This window comes from Balaenoptera acutorostrata, chromosome 4 (genome assembly GCF_949987535.1).
Source record: "Balaenoptera acutorostrata chromosome 4, mBalAcu1.1, whole genome shotgun sequence".
Lineage (NCBI taxonomy): Eukaryota > Metazoa > Chordata > Mammalia > Artiodactyla > Balaenopteridae > Balaenoptera > Balaenoptera acutorostrata.
The window spans coordinates 126,228,117-126,253,684 of NC_080067.1; the positions used below are offsets into that span (position 1 = coordinate 126,228,117).

The 25,568-nt window shown below is 34.9% G+C and overlaps 1 protein-coding gene across 1 annotated transcript in view; it reads right to left on the minus strand.

Moving 5' to 3' along the window:
• Nucleotides 1–25,568, minus strand: part of TMPRSS15 (transmembrane serine protease 15) — a 138,753-nt gene that overhangs the window by 32,836 nt on the left and 80,349 nt on the right. The window contains exons 17-19 of the mRNA XM_007164132.2: nt 13,182–13,292; nt 11,712–11,841; nt 938–1,033 (exon numbers count right to left, since the gene is read on the minus strand). Coding sequence (XP_007164194.2) covers nt 938–1,033; nt 11,712–11,841; nt 13,182–13,292 — 337 coding nt within the window. The remainder of the gene's footprint in view (nt 1–937; nt 1,034–11,711; nt 11,842–13,181; nt 13,293–25,568) is intronic.

Sequence of the window (25,568 nt, forward strand, 5' to 3'; positions counted from 1 at the left end):
AATCAGTCAAGGCCCTGCAAATATTCATATAAAATATTCAACTGCAAAGTACTTTGGTACTAAAAATGCTCCTTTAACAATCTGTTTTACTGGTTGAGCTCACAGAAATGGCAACTTTTCATGAATAGCTGAGTAATTATATAATTTCACTTTTCACCCTTAAGTGTATTAAACAAAGAACTTCAAGCTAATGCAACAGCAATGATATCCTAAATCCTTGTCTGTTGTTACAGCTTCTTCTTGAAGTTACTTTCTTCCCATCCAAGCTGGCCTTTAATGGAACTGTAAAATTCAGAAGCCAATTTCAACCGAAGTTTTCATTAATTCCCAAACAGCAGAAACGACATAATCTAAGCTAAAACAGATCTTTGAATACAGGAAGGATGCTGCTTTTTAAAACATCAGTAAAAGCTGTAAAAGTGAACCTAATTGTAAAGAGCAAAGGAGAAAATGCAGGCACAACTTGAAGTCTGTACTCTTTCACTTAATAACCATGTTCTATTTGCTAGGGAAAAGAATACCATGACTTTTGTGTCCCTTTCTTCTCTTTTGATGATAACTAATTGTGTCACTCTTTTTAGTCTTATCAACATTGGATGTATTTATTCCAACTCTCACAATTTCTTTCTATGGGGTTTACTTGTTTATAAATCCAAGAGTATGGATAAAAAGAATGTGGAAGTAAAACTTATTGAATCTCTATCAGTGTGCTCTCTAATTACACTATAATACTACATTTGACCCTCTTACCATATGTATATGAGGATTAGGCAATGTTATCTGATAGGATCGATTAGATACTGTTTGAGATTACCTGAATAACAAAAAAATTAAATAAGATTATGTGGCATATATGGTGGTATTAAAATCTGACTTCAAAATCCACCTTCCTTCCTGTCTATGTAAAACTAGTCAAAGAACACATTTTGGGACCCACCTTGGTGTTAGTATTAAGCTGCCATTAGGTGTTGTGTTTAGTTGTACAAACGGTCCATGTCCAGTAGAAAAGATTGGCATGGATGAGTTTCCACTCCTAGGGAAAAGCACGCGGACAAAACAAAAACACAAACAAAAAAGTCATAAACGAAACTTCTAGTTATTTAATGCTGTGGACATTGAAATAAATTATGAAATTCCAGGCAAAGAGATTAACATTTTAATATTAAGCTTCAAATGTTTTGATGTCTAAAAGATGGTACAACTCAGTAGAAGAGTTACTCATAATGACATAAAATGTAATTTTAATTTTTGCATAATACCTCTAGTTCTTGTTTGCCTGCTCATATATGTTATTTAACAGAGTTAAAATCAGTGCATATGTCATTTGAGTGCCTGATTTGTTTCATTCGACTTTTCTATGTTGTCCAACGATTTCTATAATGGTCAATTATAATGACAACTTCAAAGAATTGCCACAACATAATTTATTAATTATTTTTTCCTGTTGAGTGTAATTCATCTTTTAAAAAAATGCGTGTTGCCTAAGAACAACGTAGAAAAAGATCTTCAGTGTTTACCTTTGTTGCTTTGTTCTTGATATTTCATTCAATTCAAAGCCTAACTGCCCTAATTTAAAATCGGAAGCTATGTTTCTGCTCTAAAAGAGGGAGTATGCGCCTTGTACCTCCAAGTGTCAAATGGTGAGCCAGAATGGGATAAAAAGACACCTCCATGTGACAAAAGACATTAAGTTACTGGTCTTATTATCCCTGAAAACCTGTTATAGCCATGCTCTCAACTGTGAGCCTTCACTGAAGATTTCTTTTAATTATCCACTCTTCCCTAGGCTTAGCTGGAAACTTTTAGCTTCTCACTTTCTAATCTTTTTCTTGCCTTTTATTTATTCCAGATTTTAATCTTCATATAAAAATGTGCCTTTAGGCTGGAAACATCCTGATTCTTGCTATCTTCTCTGGGCTGGCAGGGAGATGATGTGGTTCTTATCTTTTGGAGTATCTTGAAGGACCCACCCACTCCCTCTTCAAAAGAAGGTCCAGTGTTTTTCCCAGGCTATAGTCAACGCTGACCCTTTTCTGTCTGTGTGCATAGAGGAAGTTTCCAAGGAACACTCATGGCTGTTATGATCAGTAAGAGGAAAAGAACGAAGTAGAGGTTGTTTCCTTTCTCTTTAAGGTAAGATAACACCTTAAAGAAACGGAAAGTGTCTGATACCTTTCATTCACTGAACAGAGAACTGGAACAATGGAGCTTGTATTTAATGTCCCAGAACTTATCATCTTGCACTTTCATTTTATAAACAGATAAATGTAACTCAAGCACACAAATCAATCACCATTCCTTTGACAAAATCTGGAATGGATTTACCAAAGGAAAAATGAGTGTTGCTACTATTATTGCTAAAGATAAAGATATTCCTTCCATGTGGGAAGAAGAATCATCTTATTTAAGGACTTATATAAAATATATTTTTTATAGCTCAGAAAACAAAACAAGCATAAAGACATCCAAAGAAAAGGAAAACACTAATTTGAAAAGATACATGCACCCCAAAGTTCATAGCAGCATTATTTACAATAGCCAAGATATGGAAGCAACCTATGTGCCCATCGACAGATGAATGGATAAATAAGATGTGGTACACACACACACACACACACACACACACACACAGAGGAATATTACTCAGCCATAAAAAAGAATGAAATCTTGTCATTTACGACAAAATGGATGGACCTGGAGGGTATTATGCTAAGCAAAATAAGTCAGACAGAGAAAGACAAATACTGGATGTTTTCTAAAAAACAAAACAAGTGAGCAAATATAACAAAGTAGAAACAGACTCACAGATACAAACAACAAACAGGGGTTTGTTCACAGATACAAAGAACAAACAGGGGTTGCCAGAGGGGAAATGGGTGGAAGGAGGGAAAAAGAGGTAGATTAAGAGGTAGAAACTTCCTATTAATCTGTCTCATGTCAATTTAATTCTTAGACCAGCCAGAAGAAGCTATAGAAGTGTAGAGGAACATTTCTTCCTCCCTGATAGTGTGTAATCTATAAAAATATCCGATATGTTGTACACCTGAAATTAATATAATATTGTAAGTTAACTATACTTCAGTTAAAAAAAAAAAGATCTCAAACGGCAGCAGAGGGTGTAGAAGGTCAGGAATGCTCTAGATCAGGAAGGACTTTACCACTGCAGGAATCTTTTAGTTAAGGACTCACACATTTAGGGAAGACAGGATGTGGATCCAAAGAGATTTTAGAGGACTGAATTTTACCATCGGTACATCTTCTGGTACAATTCATCAACACTAATCTTGACTTTTGAGAATATCAAGGACTGTCTATCCAATTTGAAGAGGCTCTAGTTGTGTTGACTTTGCATGAAGGCCCCAGAAACATCATTGGAATTGGTTGGTTAGTGTACCTCTTGATTGGGAGGGACAAGTTGGTGGATCCTAATTACTCTCCAATCTCCCTTTTAGATGTCTGTCTTCTTTAACTGTTTTTGGTTCATGTTCTCAGTATCCTTATTCTACTGAATGCCTATGTGTGTTGGATACTCTTCTAGGTAGTTTTCTATGTTCCCGACTCGCCATGATGAAAGATTTTCCACGTGTGTAATCCAGATAAGCAACATTAGCCTCACCAGGGGCTAGTTGCAAATCGCCCAGCTCTAGCCCAGATCCACCCACAATTTTGAAACTCTGGGGGTGAAGTGAAGAGTGAAGAGTCTTTTGACAAACCTTCCAGGTGATTCTGATGCTTCCTAGTTGCAAACCACTGTCATAGTCAAATAAAATATCTAATTCTTTACTTGTTAAGGGGTCTGCTTGTTGGCTTCCAAAGTGACTTCTAGTTACCTATAGTAATCTTGCTATAAGCAATCTGTTTAAGCCACTGATAAAGTTAATTCATATATCAGGACCCACAAAATGGTGGTCAACCAGGGGCCTGGCCCATGTCACAAATCTAAACCTAAGTCAGCCTACACTTACAGGAAGTGCTTCACTTCCTGAAATGTAGAAAGAAAATGTAACACCAGTCACAATCTTCCAACTCAGGTTTAGCTAGCTCACCTTACCCTAGAAAATAGGACCTGGTAGCCTATATGCCTGTAAGGAAATCCCTGACCTTCATTGTCTCTTCTAATGTTCCATAAAACTCGCTCTCGCCCCAAATCCTTCAAGAATAGTGCTCCCCTGCTTGTGAGGCACTGTACCCCCAATCCATGGGCTGTTTACTCTCGAATAAAGGACGCCAAACTCGTTATTAAATTGTTTTAGTTTTGTCATTTGACAGCACTCATGACTACGTGGGGGGACATCTAGAAGAGTAATTCATTAAAAATATACATCTAAGTTGTGGATTTAAGACTTCTATTATCTCTAGCTGTTTTTAGTCTATTGCTTAGCTGTCTTTTTAAAGACAGACCCTGAGGGGATGCATTAATTTCTCTGGAAACTCAATACAAAATTAAATTGAAAAAATATTGAAAAGTTATTTATAAATCAGTTTTTAATCTAGTATCTATTTATTACACACCTACCACTGGCATTGCACTGATGGGATTGGCAGTTAAAATTTTAACACACGCCTATTCTAGAAGAAAGACTAGAGGCAAAGCTTTAAGAATAGACTATTTAGTAAACACTAAATGTGCTACACTGGGATTCTGAAGTGCTGTTCCATAGCGATGTTTTCACTATCTGGCTGAGAAAAATAGAGATTATGTATACACGTGGAAAAAATGACACACATAAAGGTTGTATTCTAAGATCGTGCTCTATATATGCAGCCTCAAACTTTACATGAGAAAAGACTGCAGTTAATGGCGCAGGTATATTGTTTTGGGTTATTGAGAACAACTGGAAAAAACATCCTTTTGGAAAAAACTTCTAAAATACTCCCATAATTAAATTTTTTGTTGTAAATATTGGTATCAGCAACCTGAGAGTGGTGTATAGAGGCCATCAGGTCATACAAATATTTCCAGGTGTCAGTGCTGGATATTAAAAGTTGGAATTTAATTGGAGACAGAGTACCTGCATTTCAAATCCTTCCAAATCAAGTTCACCTTTTACAGACTGAACACAATTTATTCCAGTTTGTATTCATAGTAAACAGAATATAAGCAACAGAAGTCTACAACAAACTATTTCTTATTTTAAGAAATGATGGAGATGATAAAGATAAATGCAATATTTAAAATATTCTTTGCAAAATAAAAGGTTAACAACGATATGTTAAGTCACCATTTATTATTTAGAAACAAAATCTCAGAACTGAAAAATTGAACTGTTGAGAATATATTCAAGGGATGATAGTTTTCTCCTGTCCTTATCTGTTTCTATTTTAGAATATCGAAGCCTCCCTCCCCCTCCCCAAACAACAGGATTTAAGGGAATGGTGAAGATATTTTGGTTTGGGGAAAACCATAATATCTTGTTGTTTTTATGTAACAAACCTTAAGGGAAAAAAAAAAAGTCTTTGAGTAAAAAACAAAAACAAAACCCAAAACAAACAAATAAAATCCCCAACTCTGTTAACAAACTTTTATAGACTAAACAACTATGTTGCAGAAAATTTATTGGTACATGATTCACAACTGACCAAAAGAGATTTTCTTAACCTTTATGTGTATAATTATATTCTCAGTAATTTCCTTGTCACATAAATCTCTCTGGGTTACAAAATACCCATTTGAGTGTAAGTCAAAATAAAAGTTAAAGACAGAGATTTCTCCTTAAATTGTATTAATAAAAATAAGTGACATTTCACATAAAAGAGTACCTTAATTCCCAATAATATGTTTTCAAATACTTAGAGGGATAAATCAGGAATGAATTTTTTCCAAGCAAGCAATAATACCAACCTGTGTTTGTTGAAAACTTAGCCATGAATTTTTTTTTTTTAACCATTTTAATTATGTCCTACTCATAGTGGTCTTTTTAAACTCTCTAATTTTGTTTTGATATACTGGAGGAATCCCCTGGATGAAGTCAGAGATGACCCTCACGTAGGGTATTTAAACCTGGTTGCAGTAGGAAAAAAATGTTTGTGTGTTTGTTTTTACTTTGTTTTTAACACCAGATGAAATCAAACTGCCAAACTTTGGAGATGTTTTGTACAATTTCTATGTTTTCTACTGAAACAAGTACACAAAGTTCCATGGGTTCCTTTGAAGTGAGAGGACTACTTATCGGAATCACAGGGGCTTCTTTAAAGAACCAAGACCTCTGGGCCTCATTCTAGCCAAAATGCCAGCCTGGGTTCTATGGAGCCCCTAGTAGTTCATGGTAACATGTAGGGGGCTTATAGTTGGAGGAGAAATAATGACATCTTTATTTTTACTAACCTCTAATTGAAATATAGTCTTTTCTACTGATACAAATTCAGGTGACTAACCACAATATTATTCGAAACACCTATACTTTTGCCACCAAAACAAATTGCAGATATCTTCAGATCACACTGCAGTTACTGTATAACTGTAAAAATATCATTTATGCTCATTTTTGATAGTACATTAATCATTGGAATCACCAGTATATCTTATTTACAACGTTAATAAAGAAATATATAATACCACACTGTGTTTTTAATACTTTGATAACTTTTTTCAGTGTAATGAATTTTCTTTGTAATTATGTGTATTTTACTTTATGCAAAAATATGAACTTAAGAAGAGGTTGGCAAGTTTCACCAGACTGCCAAAAATGCCCATGACACACACAAAAGAAGGTTAAGGACATCTACCCTAGATAGTGGTTCTCAAGCTTCAGTGAACAGCAGAATCGCCTGAAGAACTATTCAAACACAGATTGCTGTGCCCTGCTCTAGACTTTCGGACGAGTGGGTCTGAGGTGGCGGTTCCAGAATATGAATCTGTATACATGCATCCCAGGTGTTGCAGATGCTGCTAATTTGCTTCTTTTTTTAAAAAAAATTCATTTTATTGAAGTATAGTTGATTTACAAAGTTGTGTTAATTTTTGCTGTTCAGCAAAGTGATTCAGTTACTAATTTGTTTCTAAAATCACACACTGGGAACCACTGACCTAGACCACCCTGAATCTGAATGTCTGGGACCATGACCGGGTGATGTAATGCATCACCAGGTCTGGGAGCTGCTGATCTAGCTTCTGGATTACAAATCAGTGGTACGGTGTTACGCTTGCTTTCATGCCCTTGCCCATAGTAGATGTAATTACCTAGCCACTGTGTTTTCCCCAGCCCTGTTAGATAATAAGCCTAAGATGAATCTTAGGAAGTTACACAATTACAGCAGTTTGCTATTATTTTCTCTTTACTTATTTTTAATTAATGCATTTCTAATTCTAAAACAGGAAAAAAAAAACCCATCAGAGTTATAAATTGTAATTCTGGCAAATGATGAGCTTTTTAGCTAGGTGAGTTAAACCAAGTAAAATAAAATTTCTTTTCGCCCCCCTCCCCCCAGCTCCCCCTACCCGACCAGCTCACTGCCTCACTCATCCCACCCTAGGGACATAGCTAAGACTAAAATTAAAATTTCCTTTGGTGTTGGACTTGTAAATTAAAATTTAAAAATAACAGAAAATATTATTTACTTATTTTTGTGTCAAGTTAGCAAATAAAAAGAAATCATTTAAAGTTGAATGTAGTAGTTATATTTTTTCTATTAATTTCTATACCTAATCTTTGTTGTTGTTTTATGTTAAGGCTTTTTCCCACATAGTTGAAAATTTGGGGACACTGACAGAAAATATAGTCAAGAAGAGGAGCATTATTTTTCTACCAATTTCTTAAACTAATAGGAAACACGGGTTCTATTTTCAGTTTTCCAGGAACCTATTTTTAGTGCTAAATTGTGAATACAAATTTGCTGTAGTGCTTACACAGGAAATTAAATTATCATGCTCTATTTATTTGGCAGGTTAATTAAAAAAAATTTACCCCTCACCACACCCCCCCCAAAAAAAATTTTTGAAACACCTCTGAAATGGAAGAACATTGAAGTAATTCTGTTTCTTATTTGCGGTTTCAGAATGAGAGGCTCAACTTAATGTTTTTGATATTTGAACTGAAGGTATCTAGCCAGGACTATTATGCAATTTAAAAATTAACTCCAGCTCCTCATAGGGCTGCCTCATGGGGATACATATAACTAACTCTATTTTTAAAACATTAGTATTTCCTGAATTTTGTAGAGCTGTACAGACCTGATGACTTCTCATTTTTAATCGCTTAGCAGGGCAAAACAACTGCATAGTTCATTTACTGGGTTAGTAACAGGGTAGTGTGCTTTCCTAGGAAATACCATTTTAAAAATCACTACTCTAAGTTTCCTTAACATTTATTCTTGCATCAGTGTAAAATGTTTTCTTTCATACTTTGATCAGAGACACGAAAATGTTATTCAAAGTACTTTTTACTTATGCAGCTATCAATGGCAGGGAATGAAAACGTTTCATTTAGAAAAGGAAAGGCTGATGAAATCTGCCTCATATGATTTACTAGAATCTGTGGGGAATTGTATTTTGTACCCTATCTGAATAAATAATCTTGAGGGACTACAGTGCCTTTTTAATAAATTGACTCCTAAATTACTTCCCACTGTACCAAACACATCATTTTCAACTCTCCAAGTTTTCTTTCATTACCGTGCACCACTCTAGACAAATTCTCATTAAGGCTCTAACTTTCTTTCAATTACTAGAGCACTATGGAGCCTATTTAATAAGTGCAGGGCCAAAGATTAAAGTCTTTGCAGAGATTACCTGACTCATTTCTGAAGAAAACAAGGCGCCTGACCTTTACGAAAAATATTGTATCCAAGAGTGGGATGTACTACTCGTTTTTCACACACTAAAAAAATCTAGTCCTCTGTCCCTGTCTCCATCTGGAAGGACCGTGAGTCATTAGAAATGAGGTCAGTGAACTAGAGAGTAAAATCTGGTTGGGGAAAAACATGTAAATAGATAGTTGTGTGGAATTGGCTGTCAGCCACACAGCTCAGGCCATTTCCTAGAAAGCCTTTCCTGACATGCCCAAATTGAGTATAGGTTCTCCTATAGCACATTGTATTTATCACATTATGTTGTAATTCTTTATTTTTTAACATCTTTATTGGAGTATAATTGCTTTACAATGGTGTGTTAGTTTCTGCTTTATAGCAAAGTGAATCAGCTTATTTATGTGTCTATCTCCACCACATAAGCATTTAAAGCAAAAACTATGTCTCATTCATCTGAAGACGAGGCACAATATCATTACCAATGCTTAGATTTCCGATCTGGGAGTAAATAAAAGAATATATTTATCTTAGCAACTATTAAAAAATAATAAAGATAAATATTTCCTTTCCAATATGTTCTCTCATGCAACTGAAGGAATCAGCATTATGTAATCACCCAACAAATTTTATTCAAATGCATTCAAAATATTTCTGCCAAAGAAGATATCAATCACTTTGATCTTTGTAAATGATTCATCTTAACCCCGGTCTATCCTCGAGGAAGTAATTCAGCTAAGATTCACAAACCACAGTGGAAAGAACACCTGTGTTTATAAGCATATAGTGATGCTTAGGTGAAGAATTGGAACTCAAGCTCCTGTGTAGTAAAAGCCCAATCATCCAGGGCATTAAGATTCATCAATTGTGGACACAAGGTCAAGTAATCCATCTCCTCAGCCTAAATTTTACTAAGTTTCTGAGTCTATATAATAGCTCCTCAGCATTATTGGCAAGTTTAGTAGTGGAAGCAAAGGACTTCCTAGGGCCTCACCTGCATGAACTTGCTATTGAACTAAAATCAACACTAAAGTAGGAACCTGGAGTCAGCGCCACATATCCAGTGCTTTACTTGAAGTGGGGATAAACAGTTGTCCGTTTCAGTGTTTTGTTGATTCTTCATCAAAAAACATTATTTCCCCTAACCTACCCTCCTCCAAGACTCTTTATGTCTCAAAGCTCCCCAGGTTAAAAGGGTTTTTGTCAGAACACAAACTATAATGTATAATAAAAGGGATAAATATATATTAATTGCAAGGTTTCCAAATAATACACATAAATCAAATTGATGATTATTTACATGATGGATGGTAAAACTCACTTCCTCCATTTGGATTTGATAGGAACTGCCTTCCTGATGAGGATGACATCACTTGCATGAGACTTGGAGCTGGGGAGTTCCCATTCTGAAGGAACAGCATTTCGGGAGGTAAAGGGAGCTGAAAGCTCTCAATCCAACTAGTAGTTATCCAACTTCTAGTATCCGAGAAGTTATAGAGCATTTCTGACACTCTGACTGAGACCTCAACACCTTTTCCTATTGTAAAATATCTCTATGTGGTGGTTAGGTGCTATTTTTGGCACTGGTAATCAATATAACTCTCCAAGTCTACTAGAAATTAAACACTGCACTAACGTAATTTCTAGTGGAAAATATGTTTTGGGTTAAAAAATAAACATTCTGAAATAAATTTCAAAAATCTGTGTATAGCATGATGACTCTATGAATTATTAATCAGAAAGAAGGGCCCCTTAAGAGGAAAGCAATCAATCACCTTTGATTTTGATGAACTAGAAATAGCTGAGATAACTGGTAAATGCTGGGAGTATATGTGGATGTGGACTTAAATTATTTTCCTTTGTAACTTTATGTAATCTTCTAAAATAAATTAGAAAACAATTCTCCAGTTCAAGGCAGAAAGGAAATTATAATGATTTATAACTGGCAAATGTGTATTTCTGGCATACATTTATTTAGCTAGAAATATTTATATTTATATTTACATATATACTTATATATAAAGAATAATTTATTGCTTCAACAAATATTTTTTAGCACCTGTATTTTGAAACAAGGATAAGTCTAGATATTAGCAATGCAATAATGGATAAAATAGACATGGGTCTTACATTTATAGACTTCTTAGTTTACAGGCCAACCCGGTAAATAATATAGTGCTATGAGTGATAAATAACCATATGTGACCCAATATGGTTAAATCTCTCAAATCTTGAATACCAAAGGATCAGAATGGTGAATTAGTGTTGACAGATTATACAGCTTAAATGAAGTAAATTATTACTACTTATCACCCACCATTTTCCACCTCATCACTTTTGAGACTGATGGGAAGGTAAAAAATGAATATGGTGAACTTATATATTTGATGTAATATATTATGATATTAAACTGGGATGTAAGGTAAATTTTTAGTGAATAATTAATATGGAATTGTCACTTGAATTAAGTCTTGTAATTTTGCATATTCTTTCTCACAATAATTATACTGATACAAATCTTCTAAAAGAACTATTATGAACATGTCGCAAAGATACAGCAAAAGCGTGTTCTCTGCGTTACCCTTGTGATTAGTTATATACATTACAATATAGCATAAAATGGAATATTTCCTTTTCTTAAAAATAATAATCTACAGAAAATATTTAATGACATGAGAAATGTTCATGTGTAAGTAGGCTACAAGACAGAGCATAATATGGTATTTTGTATGATTTTGTAATGTACTATTTCTATATACTTATATTTATGTAATATTTATACAAAGGTTATTAACCGTGGTTGTTGTTTGAGAATGGGGTTAGGCAAGTTTTTTATTTTCTTCCTTTTGATCATGTGTATTTTCTAAATTCATAACTTCCATAAATTTTAAATTTCTTAGTAAACCCAATTTAAAACCCATAAAAAAGCTTGAGAATAATTTAAGAGAGAGCTGGGTAGAATTACTTACCCTAGTCCCAGCAGCTGACAAACATCATTTGAAATCTGGGTCGTCCAGTTCTCAGCACAAGCTACATGCCATATGCTCTGGATTCTGAACTGCACCAAACCACGGTTTGTCGTGCCATTGAAGAGACGCACTAAAGAGATTAGATCATACATAGGGTCATTGTGACCTAAGTTGATAAAAGGAAATGATGGACTCTAAACTAAACATACAATGTTCTTAACATTTAGAGTTTAGAGGTTGATAGTATGTAATTTTTCGTAACAGTATGCTGGAAGTCTTAAGTTGAAAAAGATAAATTTGGTAGACTTAATTTTGCTCTTTCATATGACTATAAAAAGGGAAAGGGAAGAGATATACAAGTTCACTGCATACCAATACAGCAACTAAACAGAAAATAAAGCTTTTTGAAGAGACTATCTTACAAATGTGTTCTCTAAAAGAAGGAAAACTCAAGTTCAGGAATAACTGTAAGCATTTTTTTTTCCTACTTCTTTCTCCAGAAGCTATTTTCTTTGCCCTTATTCTTTTGCTGTTTGGTTTCCGTCATCTTCCCCTTCATCTTACAACCATTTTGGATAGAGTGTTAAGGCCATTAGTGGCTAAGTGGGGATTGGGTTAAGCTAAGCTAGTTTATCAAACAGATAAAATATCACCCATCATAGTTTTACCCACAGACACCATATTGTAATTCTGTAAGTGAATGTTATGTTTACATTTTTTCCCCTATTATAAAAAGAATAACAGCATGGACTTTAGAATTAGACAGACTTAGGCTGGAAACACAGCTCTAGCCCCTGCTAGGTGTGTGATCTTTGGCAGCCCCTTAACTCCTCCAAGCCTCAGCTTTCTCATGACTGAAACAGAGTTAATTCTAATTACGCTAAGATCGTTTTACAGCACTTAGTTACAATGCATGACACATCATAGATAGCATTAATATGTGCTCTGAAATAAAAGTAAGACAAAGTAAAAGCAGCCATGACTCCTAATGTGATAGAGATCTGGAGCGGGGCTGGGCAGAAGTCGCAGGCAGGTGGAGTAGTAGATGCTGAAGAATCAAGCATGTGAAGGAACAAGTCTAAGAAAGACAGTTATAGATGAGCATGAGGGTGCCTCTGTGTGTAGGCAAGGTACCGAGTATAACAGTTAATAAGAGTGACGCTAGGGCGCCTGGTGTGGGCTGTTGTCTCTCTGTGGTATTTTATGCCTTTTACCTGAAGATGAGTTGTCCTAGACTTAAAGTTATTAAATGTAGTCAAGTTTAAACAAACAAACAGAAACAAGAGTTTGCATGTTAGCTTTTGTTGTAACCAGAATGGTGACAGCGGTGCTGAAATCACCAGGAGATCATAACCTCAGAGTACCAAAATATGTCCTAATAAATATAGTCATAATGTTCCTTTCACATCTGTAGAATCCAAATGTAGAGGTTAAGCTGATAAAAAGTATTTTCCTAAAAGTAAAACGTACCACAATGTGCTTCATCTGAGCCATCCTTACAGTGTGGAACACTGTCACAGAGATTCACCAGCGGGACACACTGTCCATTCTTACACTGAAAATTGTCTTCCTTGCAGGGCTCTATGGGGAAAAAATATGTACTGTATAGGATAAAGAAATGACAAATAGACAGTTCTAGAGTACCCATCCCATTTCTGCCCCTTTAAACATCCTGTGATTTGCCACAGTGCATAGTTAAAGCTGGCTTTGATGTTGACTATGACTGCACACTTACTGCTCAGAATGTTTCTGCAATAGTTTTGTCAAAGCCAGAGGCATGGCTTAAGAAGAGCGTGTATAAAACCTTAAGTATCTCCTTTGCAGCAGAGGGCAGGGCAGTTCCAAGAGATGGCTGAGAGGTTTTGGACATACCTCTCCCGCACCATCTCTGTGAGTCTCAAATTCTTCCAACCCAAGTGAACACATTGGGCTGGCCAAAAAGTTCTTTCATAGGCTGTTATGGAAAAACCCGAACAAACTTTTTGGCCAGCCCAATACAAGTAACAACCACTGGCATGTTACACAAGCATACAGGGATCTCTTGGTTTTACCATCCAAATGATACCTCCAAACCTTTGTTATATAGAAATGTGGAAGGGGCCTTTTGGTGGGATCAAAGTTGGACCAGGCTGGAAGCAGTGAGCTTGATTGATGAGGGGCTTCCCTGGTGGCGCAGTGGTTGAGAGTCTGCCTGCCAATGCAGGGGACACGGGTTCGAGCCCTGGTCTGGGAAGATCCCACATGCCGCGGAGCAGCTGGGCCTGTGAGCCACAGCTACTGAGCCTGCGCGTCTGGAGCCTGTGCTCCACAACAAGAGAGGCCGCGATAGTGAGAGGCCCACGCACCGCGATGAAGAGTGGCCCCCACCCGCCGCAACTGGAGAAAGCCCTCGCAAAGAAACGAAGACCCAACACAGCCAAAAATAAATAAATAAATAATTAATTTTAAAAAACAAACAAAAAAACGTGATGAGATGGGAAAAAAGTCATCTAAAGAAATGGAACCTGCAATAGTAGTAATTTGAAGGGAGGTAGGAATGGAGATCTAAACAAGAAAAGCAGGGTTGGAGTCATGGGAATGTGCTTGGACATAAAGAAACAGAAGGAAAATGAAGAGGCTGGACAAGGAAGGAACTGAGTAGATCCGGTAGTTTTTTCCAGAATTTGAGTTGTGCAGAAAGATGTCTACTTGAAATACTCATTGTTTAAAAGGAGTGAGAACTATGTTTCCTGGAAATGTTTGTTTAAATCTTAAGGACTTTTGCCCTGGGAGAGCCTTTGTCTCACTGGAAATGAGGGGTTTGCTTTCCTCAAGTTGTTTTCTGATTATGACTTGAGAGGGGTAGCTACATCCTGATATTAGGATCTCTGTTGGGGCCACACGGGATTTGGACCCTCTGAGAAAGGAAATAGTAGTTGGGTATGGAGAAACTTGAAGTTTCTTCCCCTACGTGGTGCATGCACAATAAAAATGGGGAAGAAAAAGCACTTGAAAAAAAAAAAAGGAACAAGGAAACCTGTATTTTAAAAGCTATTAGTGAATATTAATCATTAACTACTATACTGTACTGCTTTCATAGATACACGATTCATGTTAAAATGGTTTCAAAAACAAATGGTACTGGTCTCCATAGAGACTTTCTCAATTTATGATGACCAAATGTAATGACACCTGAAAGGAATAAGTTCTGTTGCTTTAGAATCTAGGTGTAGCCCCAAATCTGTAAGCATTGATAAATACTGTTATATTCTAAAGAGAGGTACTAAATGTAGCCATACTAATACTTTAAAAATTACCAAAACTAGTCCAGCAACTATAAATTTCTAGCTATCACCTATTTCCAGCTATGAAAAAGAGGATTCGAGTTTTTTTCTAGAAAAAGACTAAATAAGGGTCTTAAGGAAGAGTGTTTTCATGTGCAAGATGGGAGGAAGTTGCCATCCAGAAAACCAAGTGAAGGGTGCCCCAAGAGAACCAATTCATACTGAGTTGCCTTAAAGAAGAGACGCCATCTCACTCCCCAGCTGAAAGTTTATTATGCTGCAGAGTCATAAGGGCTAGTGCTTACATGGGACTAGTGCAGGGACTTTCAGATACTTTTTTCAGCTGGGACCACAGTAAAAATACATATTTTAAATCATACTCTAGGGCACACCCCAATGTGTATATGTGTGTGTGTGAGTGTGTGTGCATGTAACTAAATTAAAATTTACTCTTACTTTGTTCTGTTATTTCTATTCCATTCCATTTCATCCCATCCCATCCCATCCCATCCCATCCCATCCCATCCCATCCCATCCCATCCCATCCCATCCCATCCCATCCCATCCCATTCTATTCTATTCTATTCTATTCTATTCTATTCTATTCTATTCTATTCTATTCTATTCTATTCTATTCCATCCTATTCCATCCCATTCCATCCATTTTGCTCCATAGCAAAGAATGCTGGCCAAAACTCAATAAATTGATTTCATGATACACTTTTTGAAAAATACCAGACTAAACTGAAGTATAGTGAAAAATTTCATGGGAGATGGTAACTTTAGTGTCCTAAATTTTGTGGGTAGATAGCTATATAAATAAAGATTAGTACTCACTTCCTGTGTAATGAATTTAGAAGCCAGACATTTGGCTAGAACTTTCCTTGATGATAGTTAGGTGTAAGAGAGAGGGTGGCAGTAGAAAAAACCTGCATTTTCTCCATGTGCAGGGCAGTGCATGAGTTTCCTTTTGGCCACATGGACACTGGGAAAGATAACTGAGTGACAGCTGCCTGTCAGGACAAGCTGGTTCCAGCACAAATAAGTGCGGGAATGAAGCCTGGCTGGTGGGGATTAGGAGCAAAGCAGGGTTATAAGAGATCACAAGTGTAAGTAGTGTACTACCCATGCCTACTGTGCAGTGGTCCTGGGGAGTGGGGAGAGGAACACGCCAAAGAACCCACAACTCTGTTCTACAAAAGAGTTAGCATTTGTCCAGGAGCTACTGTTAGCTGAAAGAAAACTACAGTGGTAGAAGCTTATCCTTTTCTGCCTCTCTTCCAACACTGGAGCTATGGGAAGATGGAAGGGAAAGAAAGTGAGAAGTAAGTTAAAGACAATATTTCCACCTTCTTCTACTTTAAGTTATTGGGCCAAGATTTGTGCCTGAGTTGGGAGATTAAAAAAAAAGAGCTGTGACTTAGATGATAATAAAGTTTTGATGTTGTATTTGACTGTACATTTTAATACCTAAAAGTGAGGTTTAATTACCCATTTAAGAAAATTGCATACCTAAAATAACTGGAAAAATGAAGAGATCTGCCTGAAATATCCCAGAATAAAAAGAGAGATTTGAAATAAAGGAAGTAGAGAAAAATAAAGTTTTATCTGTTTATATTCTCATCGAGTCTGTTCTTTAAATTGAATGTACAATGTACTATCTGTAATACCCTTATGCCTTGGTTCTTCATTTTATATGCTTAGGACTTGACAAAATGTCTGGAACAAAGTAGGAAATCAGTAGATATTTGTTAAATGTTAAGTGAATTAATTTATGTTAAATGAGTGATATGCCTCAAAAATCAGTATGAACCTTAGTAAAAGAGTTGATGCAATACAAAGAAATCTTTAAAAGTATGATTTCAACCAAAAACATTTAAAAATTAGGCAGTTGATTGGCTGATGGTAACTCTATTGATTTGAAAAATAAAAATTGATTCTATGAATTATGAAGATAAAATGTACTTATTTGAGTGGTGGTTAAAACATAAGCTCTGGAATCATATGACTGGTTTGATCTGCAGCTTAGCCGTTTCCTTTTTTTTTCTTTTAACATCTTTATTGGAGTATAATTGCTTTACAATGGTGTGTTAGTTCCTGCTTTATAACAAAGTGAATCAGCTATACATATAGATATATCCCCATATCTCTTCCCTCTTGCGTCTCCCTCCCTTCCACCCTCTCTATCCGACCCCTCTAGGTGGTCACAAAGCACGGAGCTGATCTCCGTGTGCTATGCGGCTGCTTCCCACTAGCTATCGGTTTTACATTTGGTAGTGTATATATGTCCATGCCACTCTCTCACTTTGTCCTAGCTTACCCTTCCCCCTCCCTGTGTCCTCAAGTCCATTCTCTAGTAGGTCTGCGTCTTTATTCCCATCCTATCCCTAGGTTCTTCATGACCTTTTTTTTTTTTAGATTCCATATATATGTGTTAGCATATAGTATTTGTTTTTCTCTTTTTGACTTATTTCACTATGTATGACAGACTCTAGGTCTATCCACCCCACTACAAATAACTCAATTTCGTTTCTTTTTATGGCTAATATTCCATTGTGTATATGTGCCACATCTTCTTTATCCATTCATCTGTTGATGGACACTTAGGTTGCTTCCATGTCCTGGCTATTGTAAATAGAGTTGCAATGAACATTATGGTACATGACTCTTTTTGAGTTATGGTTTTCCCAGGGTATATGCTCAGTAGTAGGATTGCTGGGTCGTATGGTAGTTCTATTTTTTGTTTTTTAAGGAACCTCCATACTGTTCTCCATAGTGGCTGTATCAATTTCCATTCCCACCAACAGTGCAAGAGGGTTCCCTTTTCTCCACACCCTCTCCAGCATTTATTGTTTGTAGATTTTTTGTTGATGGCCATTCTGACTGATGTGAGGTGATACCTCATTGTAGTTTTGATTTGCATTGCTCTAATGATTAATGATGTTGAGAATTCTTTCATGTGTTTGTTGGCAATCTGTATATCTTCTTTGGAGAAATGTCTATTTAGGTCTTCTGCCCATTTTTGGATTGGGTTGTTTGTTTTTTTGATATTGAGCTGCATGAGCTGCTTGTATATTTTGGAGATTAAATCTTTGTCAGTTGCTTCATTTGCAAATATCTTCTCCCATTCTGAGGGTTGTCTTTTTGTCTTGTTTATGGTTTCCTTTGCTGTGCAAAAGCTTTTGAGTTTCATTAGGTCCCATTTGTTTATTTTTGTTTTTATTTCCATTTCTCTAGGAGGTGGGTCAGAAAGGATCTTGCTGTGATTTATGTCATAGAGTGTTCTGCCTATGTTTTCCTCTAAGAGTTTTATAGTGTCTGGCCTTACATTTAGGTCTTTAATCCATTTTGAGTTTATTTTTGTGTATGGTGTTAGGGAGTGTTCTAATTTCATTCTTTTACATGTAGCTGTCCAGTTTTTCCAGCACCACTTATTGAAGAGGCTGTCTTTTCTCCATTGTATATTCTTGCCTCCTTTATCAAAAATAAGGTGACCATATGTACGTGGGTTTATCTCTGGGCTTTCTATCCTGTTCCATTGATCTATATTTCTGTTTTTGTGCCAGTACCATACTAGCCACTTCCTTTTTATTTATTTTTGACCCTGGGCAAATATATTAGTCTTTCAGAAACTCAGTTTCCTTTACTGTCAAATAGGATAAGTACCACTTATGTCTTAGGTATATCATGAGAGTAAATTTTTAAAAAATTAAATGCGTTTAGTATACCAACATGAATACATTGAATGAAGAATGAATTTTATCCTTAACAGCAAAGTATTGATAGTAACATTTAGAAATCGTCCTTTTCATTGATATTTTTAAGTTACTATTCTTACTTCTATGTTCTGGTTGTGTTTCTTTCCCCTCCAGATAATGCAAGAAATCACACATAATCCTTTCCTCTGGGTATCTCACAACAATAATTGGAGCTATTTGTATAGGTTATTTTAAACTTTGATGAAGTCTATATTTTTTCAATCCAAATTTAAGTTACTTTAATAAAAAGTACTTTAAGGAAGGCATGACTGGGCTGGTTGTTTCTACAAATCTTTATCCAATGTGAGTAGGTTACATATATCAAGTATAATACTATTAGGGAGGTTCTTGTAAATGTAATTATCAATTTATTTCATAAACACATATTTTTAAACCAGGTTAGTGAGATGATAAATTGGCAAAGACAGCTACTTACTCTACAGGCAAGCATTAATGTTTTAACTGAATTTATATTTTAATCTTTCTAGTGTTAATTTTCATTTAGCAAACAGGAATACTTAAAACTAGGTATATATGTTTTTGAATTTATATATTCTATTTTAAATCTGTACTTAATATATATTATATTTATTTTAAAACCTGATGGCCTAATTATGTACCCATAATAAAATATCATAATATACTTATAGAATGTTAGTCACAGCTAGTCATTTTTATATTATCCCATTACTTTGTTTTCATAGTTTGTTAAAGTCATTATGTAAAAATGAGTCTTCAATATCAATAATTTAATAATAGATAATTTATTAATAATTTTACTCTTTTACTAGTAAAAGAGTAAAAGAGTAGCTATTATTAGCTATTTTAATAGCCAGGCTATATTTAATTGGAAAACACATATCCATTGAATGAAAATTTAAATATCTGAATAAAAATATGAATGAAAACATGTATAAATATCTGAAAATTGTAATTCATTTTTGTGCTCTAGCCAAAGCTGTTAATACTGTATGAACATGGAAAAATTAACCTATTTCTATAAGATGAATACATTGGATGAAAAAATGCTGTATGGAGCAAAACAATCTACTGCTGCTGAACTGAAAAGAATGGCAAATTCTGAGGAGAAGTGTAAATAAACGCTTTCAAAATTTCCCTTTACGTGCATGAACTGAATTCTGATTCTTTGCAACATATAACAGTTCGGCTTCATTAAGAAGTCTTTAATCCAAAAGTTTAACTCTCTGTGGCCTCTGATGTCTTATTTCTGATAATTTTATGCTCATAGTGAGAGAGAGAAAAAAAATATTGCTACGAACTGAATTTTCCCATCTCCTTTTTATGAAGTCTCCAGTAGCCCTGCCTCATTTAGTCAACATATGCTTGGTTTTAATGGAACTGAATTGATCTCTAAGGCACATGCCACACAATCTGGGGAGGGCTCTAAACCCCTAAATGTAATCAGCTGCCACTTCCACAGTTGCCAGATAAGCACTATTGAATTCCAAATTAAGATTCTGATATTCAGAAAAGAGCAATGAAGGGACATTCAGAGGAGAGTGATCTTAATAAGCCTATATTTCATATACTCTAGTTTAATGTAAATAAAATGTGAAAACTAAGATAAAGAAAGGAGATACAAAAATATGTTATACGATTGTTTTACTCATCAATTGAATGCTTTGGAAGGTGGCCCTAAAATATCTCAGAGGATAAATGAAGCACATACATGCTGCAAATTTATGATATTCCTTTGATCCCTTTTTCCTAAAATGACCAGCAAAGCAGAGAACCAATATAAACAGATATGTGTGCCTAATCTCTCTTTCCGTTACCAGCATGATTATCTGCCACTGCCAATTCCCTGTTTCTGTAATTGCTTTTCAGCCTTTTGGTGTAAAAATCTCTCTGGGAGAAGACTGTGTTGATGATGACTCAATCCCTCCATTTTCTATTCTCCAACAGCATCTGTCCTGTGGCCAAGAGGGATGTGAAACCACATTCCCAGCATATTCAGCACACAGTGATGGTCATGGAAGACTCCATTTTAGCTTCAATTGAGGGAATTTTCTCTAAATGATTTATTACCTAAATAACATAATCATAGTAACTGAAATCTAGTGAAAGGGCAAACAAATATAAGCAACACCTATGCCATAAATCTCCAATCTATTTTTTGTTGGAAGCCATAGATTACATTCTTTTGGCTTTTATCTTGAAGGGAAATTTCTTGTACTATTTTTCAAAATCCTAATGTATTTATCTTATTATAAGACTCTAATAAAAGCTAGTAACTGTAATATTTTTAATAGAAGAGATGTTGCTGCCTTCCTTTTCCCAACCTATTCTCCTTCCACTTCTTTCCTCCCCTTTCCCTTACAATTTAAAATATGGCTTTAAAGACCTACTATTTCTCTAAAATTTCATTTCAAGATGCTTTCACTTTTGCAGATGGTGGAATGCTCAATAATTATTTCAGTTGTTTGGATTTGTAAATAAATTCACTCTCTTATTGGTTAGCGCTATTAGTTTTCTTATCTCATTAGTCCAGTTGGTTTTACTATTCATCTTCATTTCTTTAAAAATATAGTACTTCTCAGCCAAAGACCAATATCATATGATATCACTTATATGTGGAATCTAAAAAACTGATACATAAGTTTATTCTTTTTGGTGCGATGGTGAATGGGATTGTTTTCTTAACTTCTCTTTCTGATCTTTTGTTAATGTATAGGAATGCAAAGGATTTCTGTGTGTTAATTTTGTATCCTGCAACTTTACCAAATTCATCCATGAGCTCCAGTAGTTTTCTGGTAGCAACTTTAGGATTTTCTATGTAACTAACAGAACATTGTAAATCACCCTTACTCCAATAAAAATTTTAAAAAATTAAAAAATGATACAAATGAAATTATTTACAAAACAGAAAGAGACTCACAGACATAGAAAACAAACTTATGTTTACCAAAGGGGGAAGGGGGTTGTGGGGGAGGGATAAATTAGGAGGTTGGGATGAACATATACACACTACTATATGTAAAATATATAGATAACCAACAAGGACCTACTGTATAGCACAGGGAACTATACCCAATATTTTGTAATAACCTATAAGGAAAAATAATCTGAAAAGAAATAGAGATATATATATAGTATATATAACTGAATCGCTGTGCTGTACACCTGAAGCTAACACAGTATAATAAATCAACTATACTTCAATAAAAAAAGGAAAGTAAAAAAAAAAAAAAAGCTTATGTTTGCAGTTTATTTTAATTTGGTGAATAGATATGGAACAATATTAAACAGTTAATAATTAATTAGAGTTGCAGTTAATATAATGTGCTACAAGTTCTTAGTTTATTTTGTGTTTTTATACTTACTAGAAATAAATGTTGAAAAATAAATTTTATTGTAATAACAAATAAATAAATATAATTATAATAAATTTAAAAAATATATAGTATTTCTCAAAAGTTCCCTCCATGACATCCTTGGAAAAAAGTTGGGAAGCCCTCCCCTCTAAGAGAATAACTATTACATATTTGCTTGCTCTATTTTAAAATACTTTATAGAACTGAGCACTTAATTATATTGCATTCAAATACAAGTGATATTGATGTCTATACATTTTTTATTGCAGAAGTTTCTCCTCAAAAATTTAGAAATGTCACTCCGCTGTTTTTAAATATTCACCATAAAATGACTAAAATATAAAGCTGAACTGAGTTTTGACATCTTTGAAAAATGATTCTGTTTATTCTCCTTAAAAAAATTTGCTGAAAAATTTTCCTCTTGAAATTAAAAATTTTAAACAGGAAATGTTACAACACTGATTTCTGCTTATAAATTTTTTACAGTAAGCAATGAGACTTCATGATTTTTCAGTCACTTTAATCAGATCTAGAAAGTATATCGTTTTTTCCCATTACACCTTTCAGTGTTAGTTTCAACTGGTTCTATTATTTTCAGCTTGTGGGCTGGTCTTTTTCCCATATGCCCATCACAGACTCCCACATTTTTCCATCTCTTTACCTATTGTTTTTGCTTACTTGATCATGCTTTTGTGCTGCATTTTTGTGACAATGTGGTATTTTGGTGCCAGAGTTTATGAATAGGTGTGCAAAATAAACTGTGCAGTTCACACCATTAACAAAAACCTCTGATCAAGTCAGAAATAATAATCTGGTTGTGGTAGAGTTTCAACAAGAAATTCCTCTGCCCAAAGGTGGCCATAGGGATAGAATACTGACAATTCATAATGGTAGTCTCAAAATTGTCTTGATTAATATTTTCCAAGGCAGTGATTTACTTCTCCTCTAAGTTAATTTCTGATTTTTATACATTATATCTATCTCTATCTATCTCTATATATCTTATACATTATATTTATACATAATGTATAATATATAATTTATACATTATATATTTATACACATAACTATATTTTCATGTCAATATATTTTCTTTTTTGCTATTTTGAAAAATAATTATAAGTATAATTTAAAAATAAATAATCTCATTTATAAATTAAAATAATTATAAATCATATCACTTTCTATATTTTTCTCCTTTTCCATGTACTCTATTTTGAGATAAATTCTAATTTTCTGTTGATCTAAAAGTCTTTATTGCTTTCCTTTGGTGTTGTATGTTCTTTCATAGGCCTTAATATTTTTGTTTGTTTACTTCCCTAGTTGATTTTTTGTTTGTATACTTCATTAATTGATTTTTTTGTTTACTTCACTAATGGATTTTTTGATTGATTCATGTCAATGTTGCTTATAAATCATAAGTAGCTGCTTCTAAAACATCACAAAATTCTTCTGAAGAACAGGATAGCTGGCTGGGCTACCACTTACTCTCACCTAAGTAGCTTGGATAGTAACAATTGTTATGAGTTATTTTCAGGAACAGAGGGTATATAAGCTACAGGTCAATTTTCATATTTGTAGTAATGCTGAAAGCATACAACTTTCTAGGATGGAGTCTAGGGTTTAGGGCAGTTGTAAGTAGAGGAGCAGAGATTTGTACAGATGATTCTAGGATCAGATAATAGGCCAGATGATGAACAATGCTCCAACCCTACCTCTTTTCTAGACATTTTAATTAAAGACAAACTGACGACAATCTCTTATGGAAGGGAAGGATAGATGTAGGAAGGAATGTGTATTGTTTTCCTGACATATTTACATCTAGAGAGAACTACTAAGTTGTGGGACAGAAGTATTTAAAAAAATCATAGTACAAGAGGAGAAGCAAGCTATAAAAATTCTCTATAGACTGTTGAATGCAGAGTTGTATTATATCTTACATATATGAATGAAAATATTTATATCTATATCTATATCTATATCTACATCTACATATATATCTAGATATCTCCATGATGAGCAAGCTGGTCACGATTTTGGTTTTCCTGCTGACTATGTTATTGATGTAATAAAAAATATAGGGTAAGAAGGTTGTGCATCCCAGCAAGTATCAGCATCAAATTCCTTCTCCCTTCATGGCAGTGCATTTACACTGCTTGTCTCCAAGAAGTTAATGATGTTAATTTTTTAATTGGATGTTGTTGGCATTCAAACAGCTCATTTGCCTGTATCCCTGCTGTTCTCTAAAAGCGTTCTTGGCAAAGGGAACATGACAGACAATCCTCTTTCCTCACAGTGCCAATAACCCCCCTTTATAGTTTAAAACGGCTCTCTTCAGTGTACAAAATGCACAGCTCTTTTCACACCAGAGAAGTGCAAATAGGTTTGCTGAAAAACCAGTGTGGATTCCGGCTTTGAACAAAGTCAGCTAGTGGTTAATCAGGTGTTAAGGAAGGAAGAAAATTTCCTTTAAGATGAGGAAGAACGAATAAATGTACTAGAATGCAAACATTGAAATTAAGTCTTATATGTTTCTTTTTTTATATTTGAATTTTATTTTACTTTTTTATACAGCAGGTTCTTATTAGTTATCAATTTTATACATATTGTTGTATATATGTCAATTCCAATCTCCCAATTCATCCACCCCCACCACCACCCCTGCTTTCCCCCCTTGGTGTCCATACGTTTGTTCTCTACATCTGTGTCTCTATTTCTGCCTTGCAAACTGGTCATCAGTACAATTTTTCTAGATTCCACATATATGTGTTAGCATATGATATTTGTTTTTCTCTTTCTGACTTACTTCACTCTGTATGACAGTCTCTAGGTCTATCCACGTCTCTACAAAAGACCCAATTGCGTTCCTTTTTATGGCTGAGTAATATTCCATTGTACATATGTACCACAACTTCTTTACCCATTCACCTGTCAATGGACATTCAGGTTGCTTCCATGTCCTGGCTATTGTAAATAGTGCTGCAATGAACATTGTGTTACATGTGTGTTTTGAATTATGGTTTTCTCTGGGTATATGCCCAGTAGTGGGATTGCTGGATCATATGGTAGTTCTATTTTTAGTTTTTTAAGGAACCTCCATACTGTTCTCCATAGTGGCTGTACCAATTTACATTCCCACCAACAGTGCAAGAGGGTTCCCTTTTCTCCACACCCTCTCCAGCATTTGTTGTTTGTAGATTTTCTGATGATACCCATTCTAACCGGTGTGAGGTGATACCTTATTGTATTTTTGATTTGCATTTCTCTAATAATTAGTGATGTTGAGCAGCTTTTCATGTGCCCCTTGGCCATCTGTATGTCTTCTTTGGAGAAATGTCTATTTAGGTCTTCTGCCCATTTTTTGATTGGGTTGCTTGTTTTTTTAATATTGAGCTGCATGAGCTGTTTAGATATTTTGGAGATTAATCTTTGTCTATTGATTTGTTTGCAACTATTTTCTCCCATTCTGAGTGTTGTCTTTTCATCTTGTTTATGGTTTCC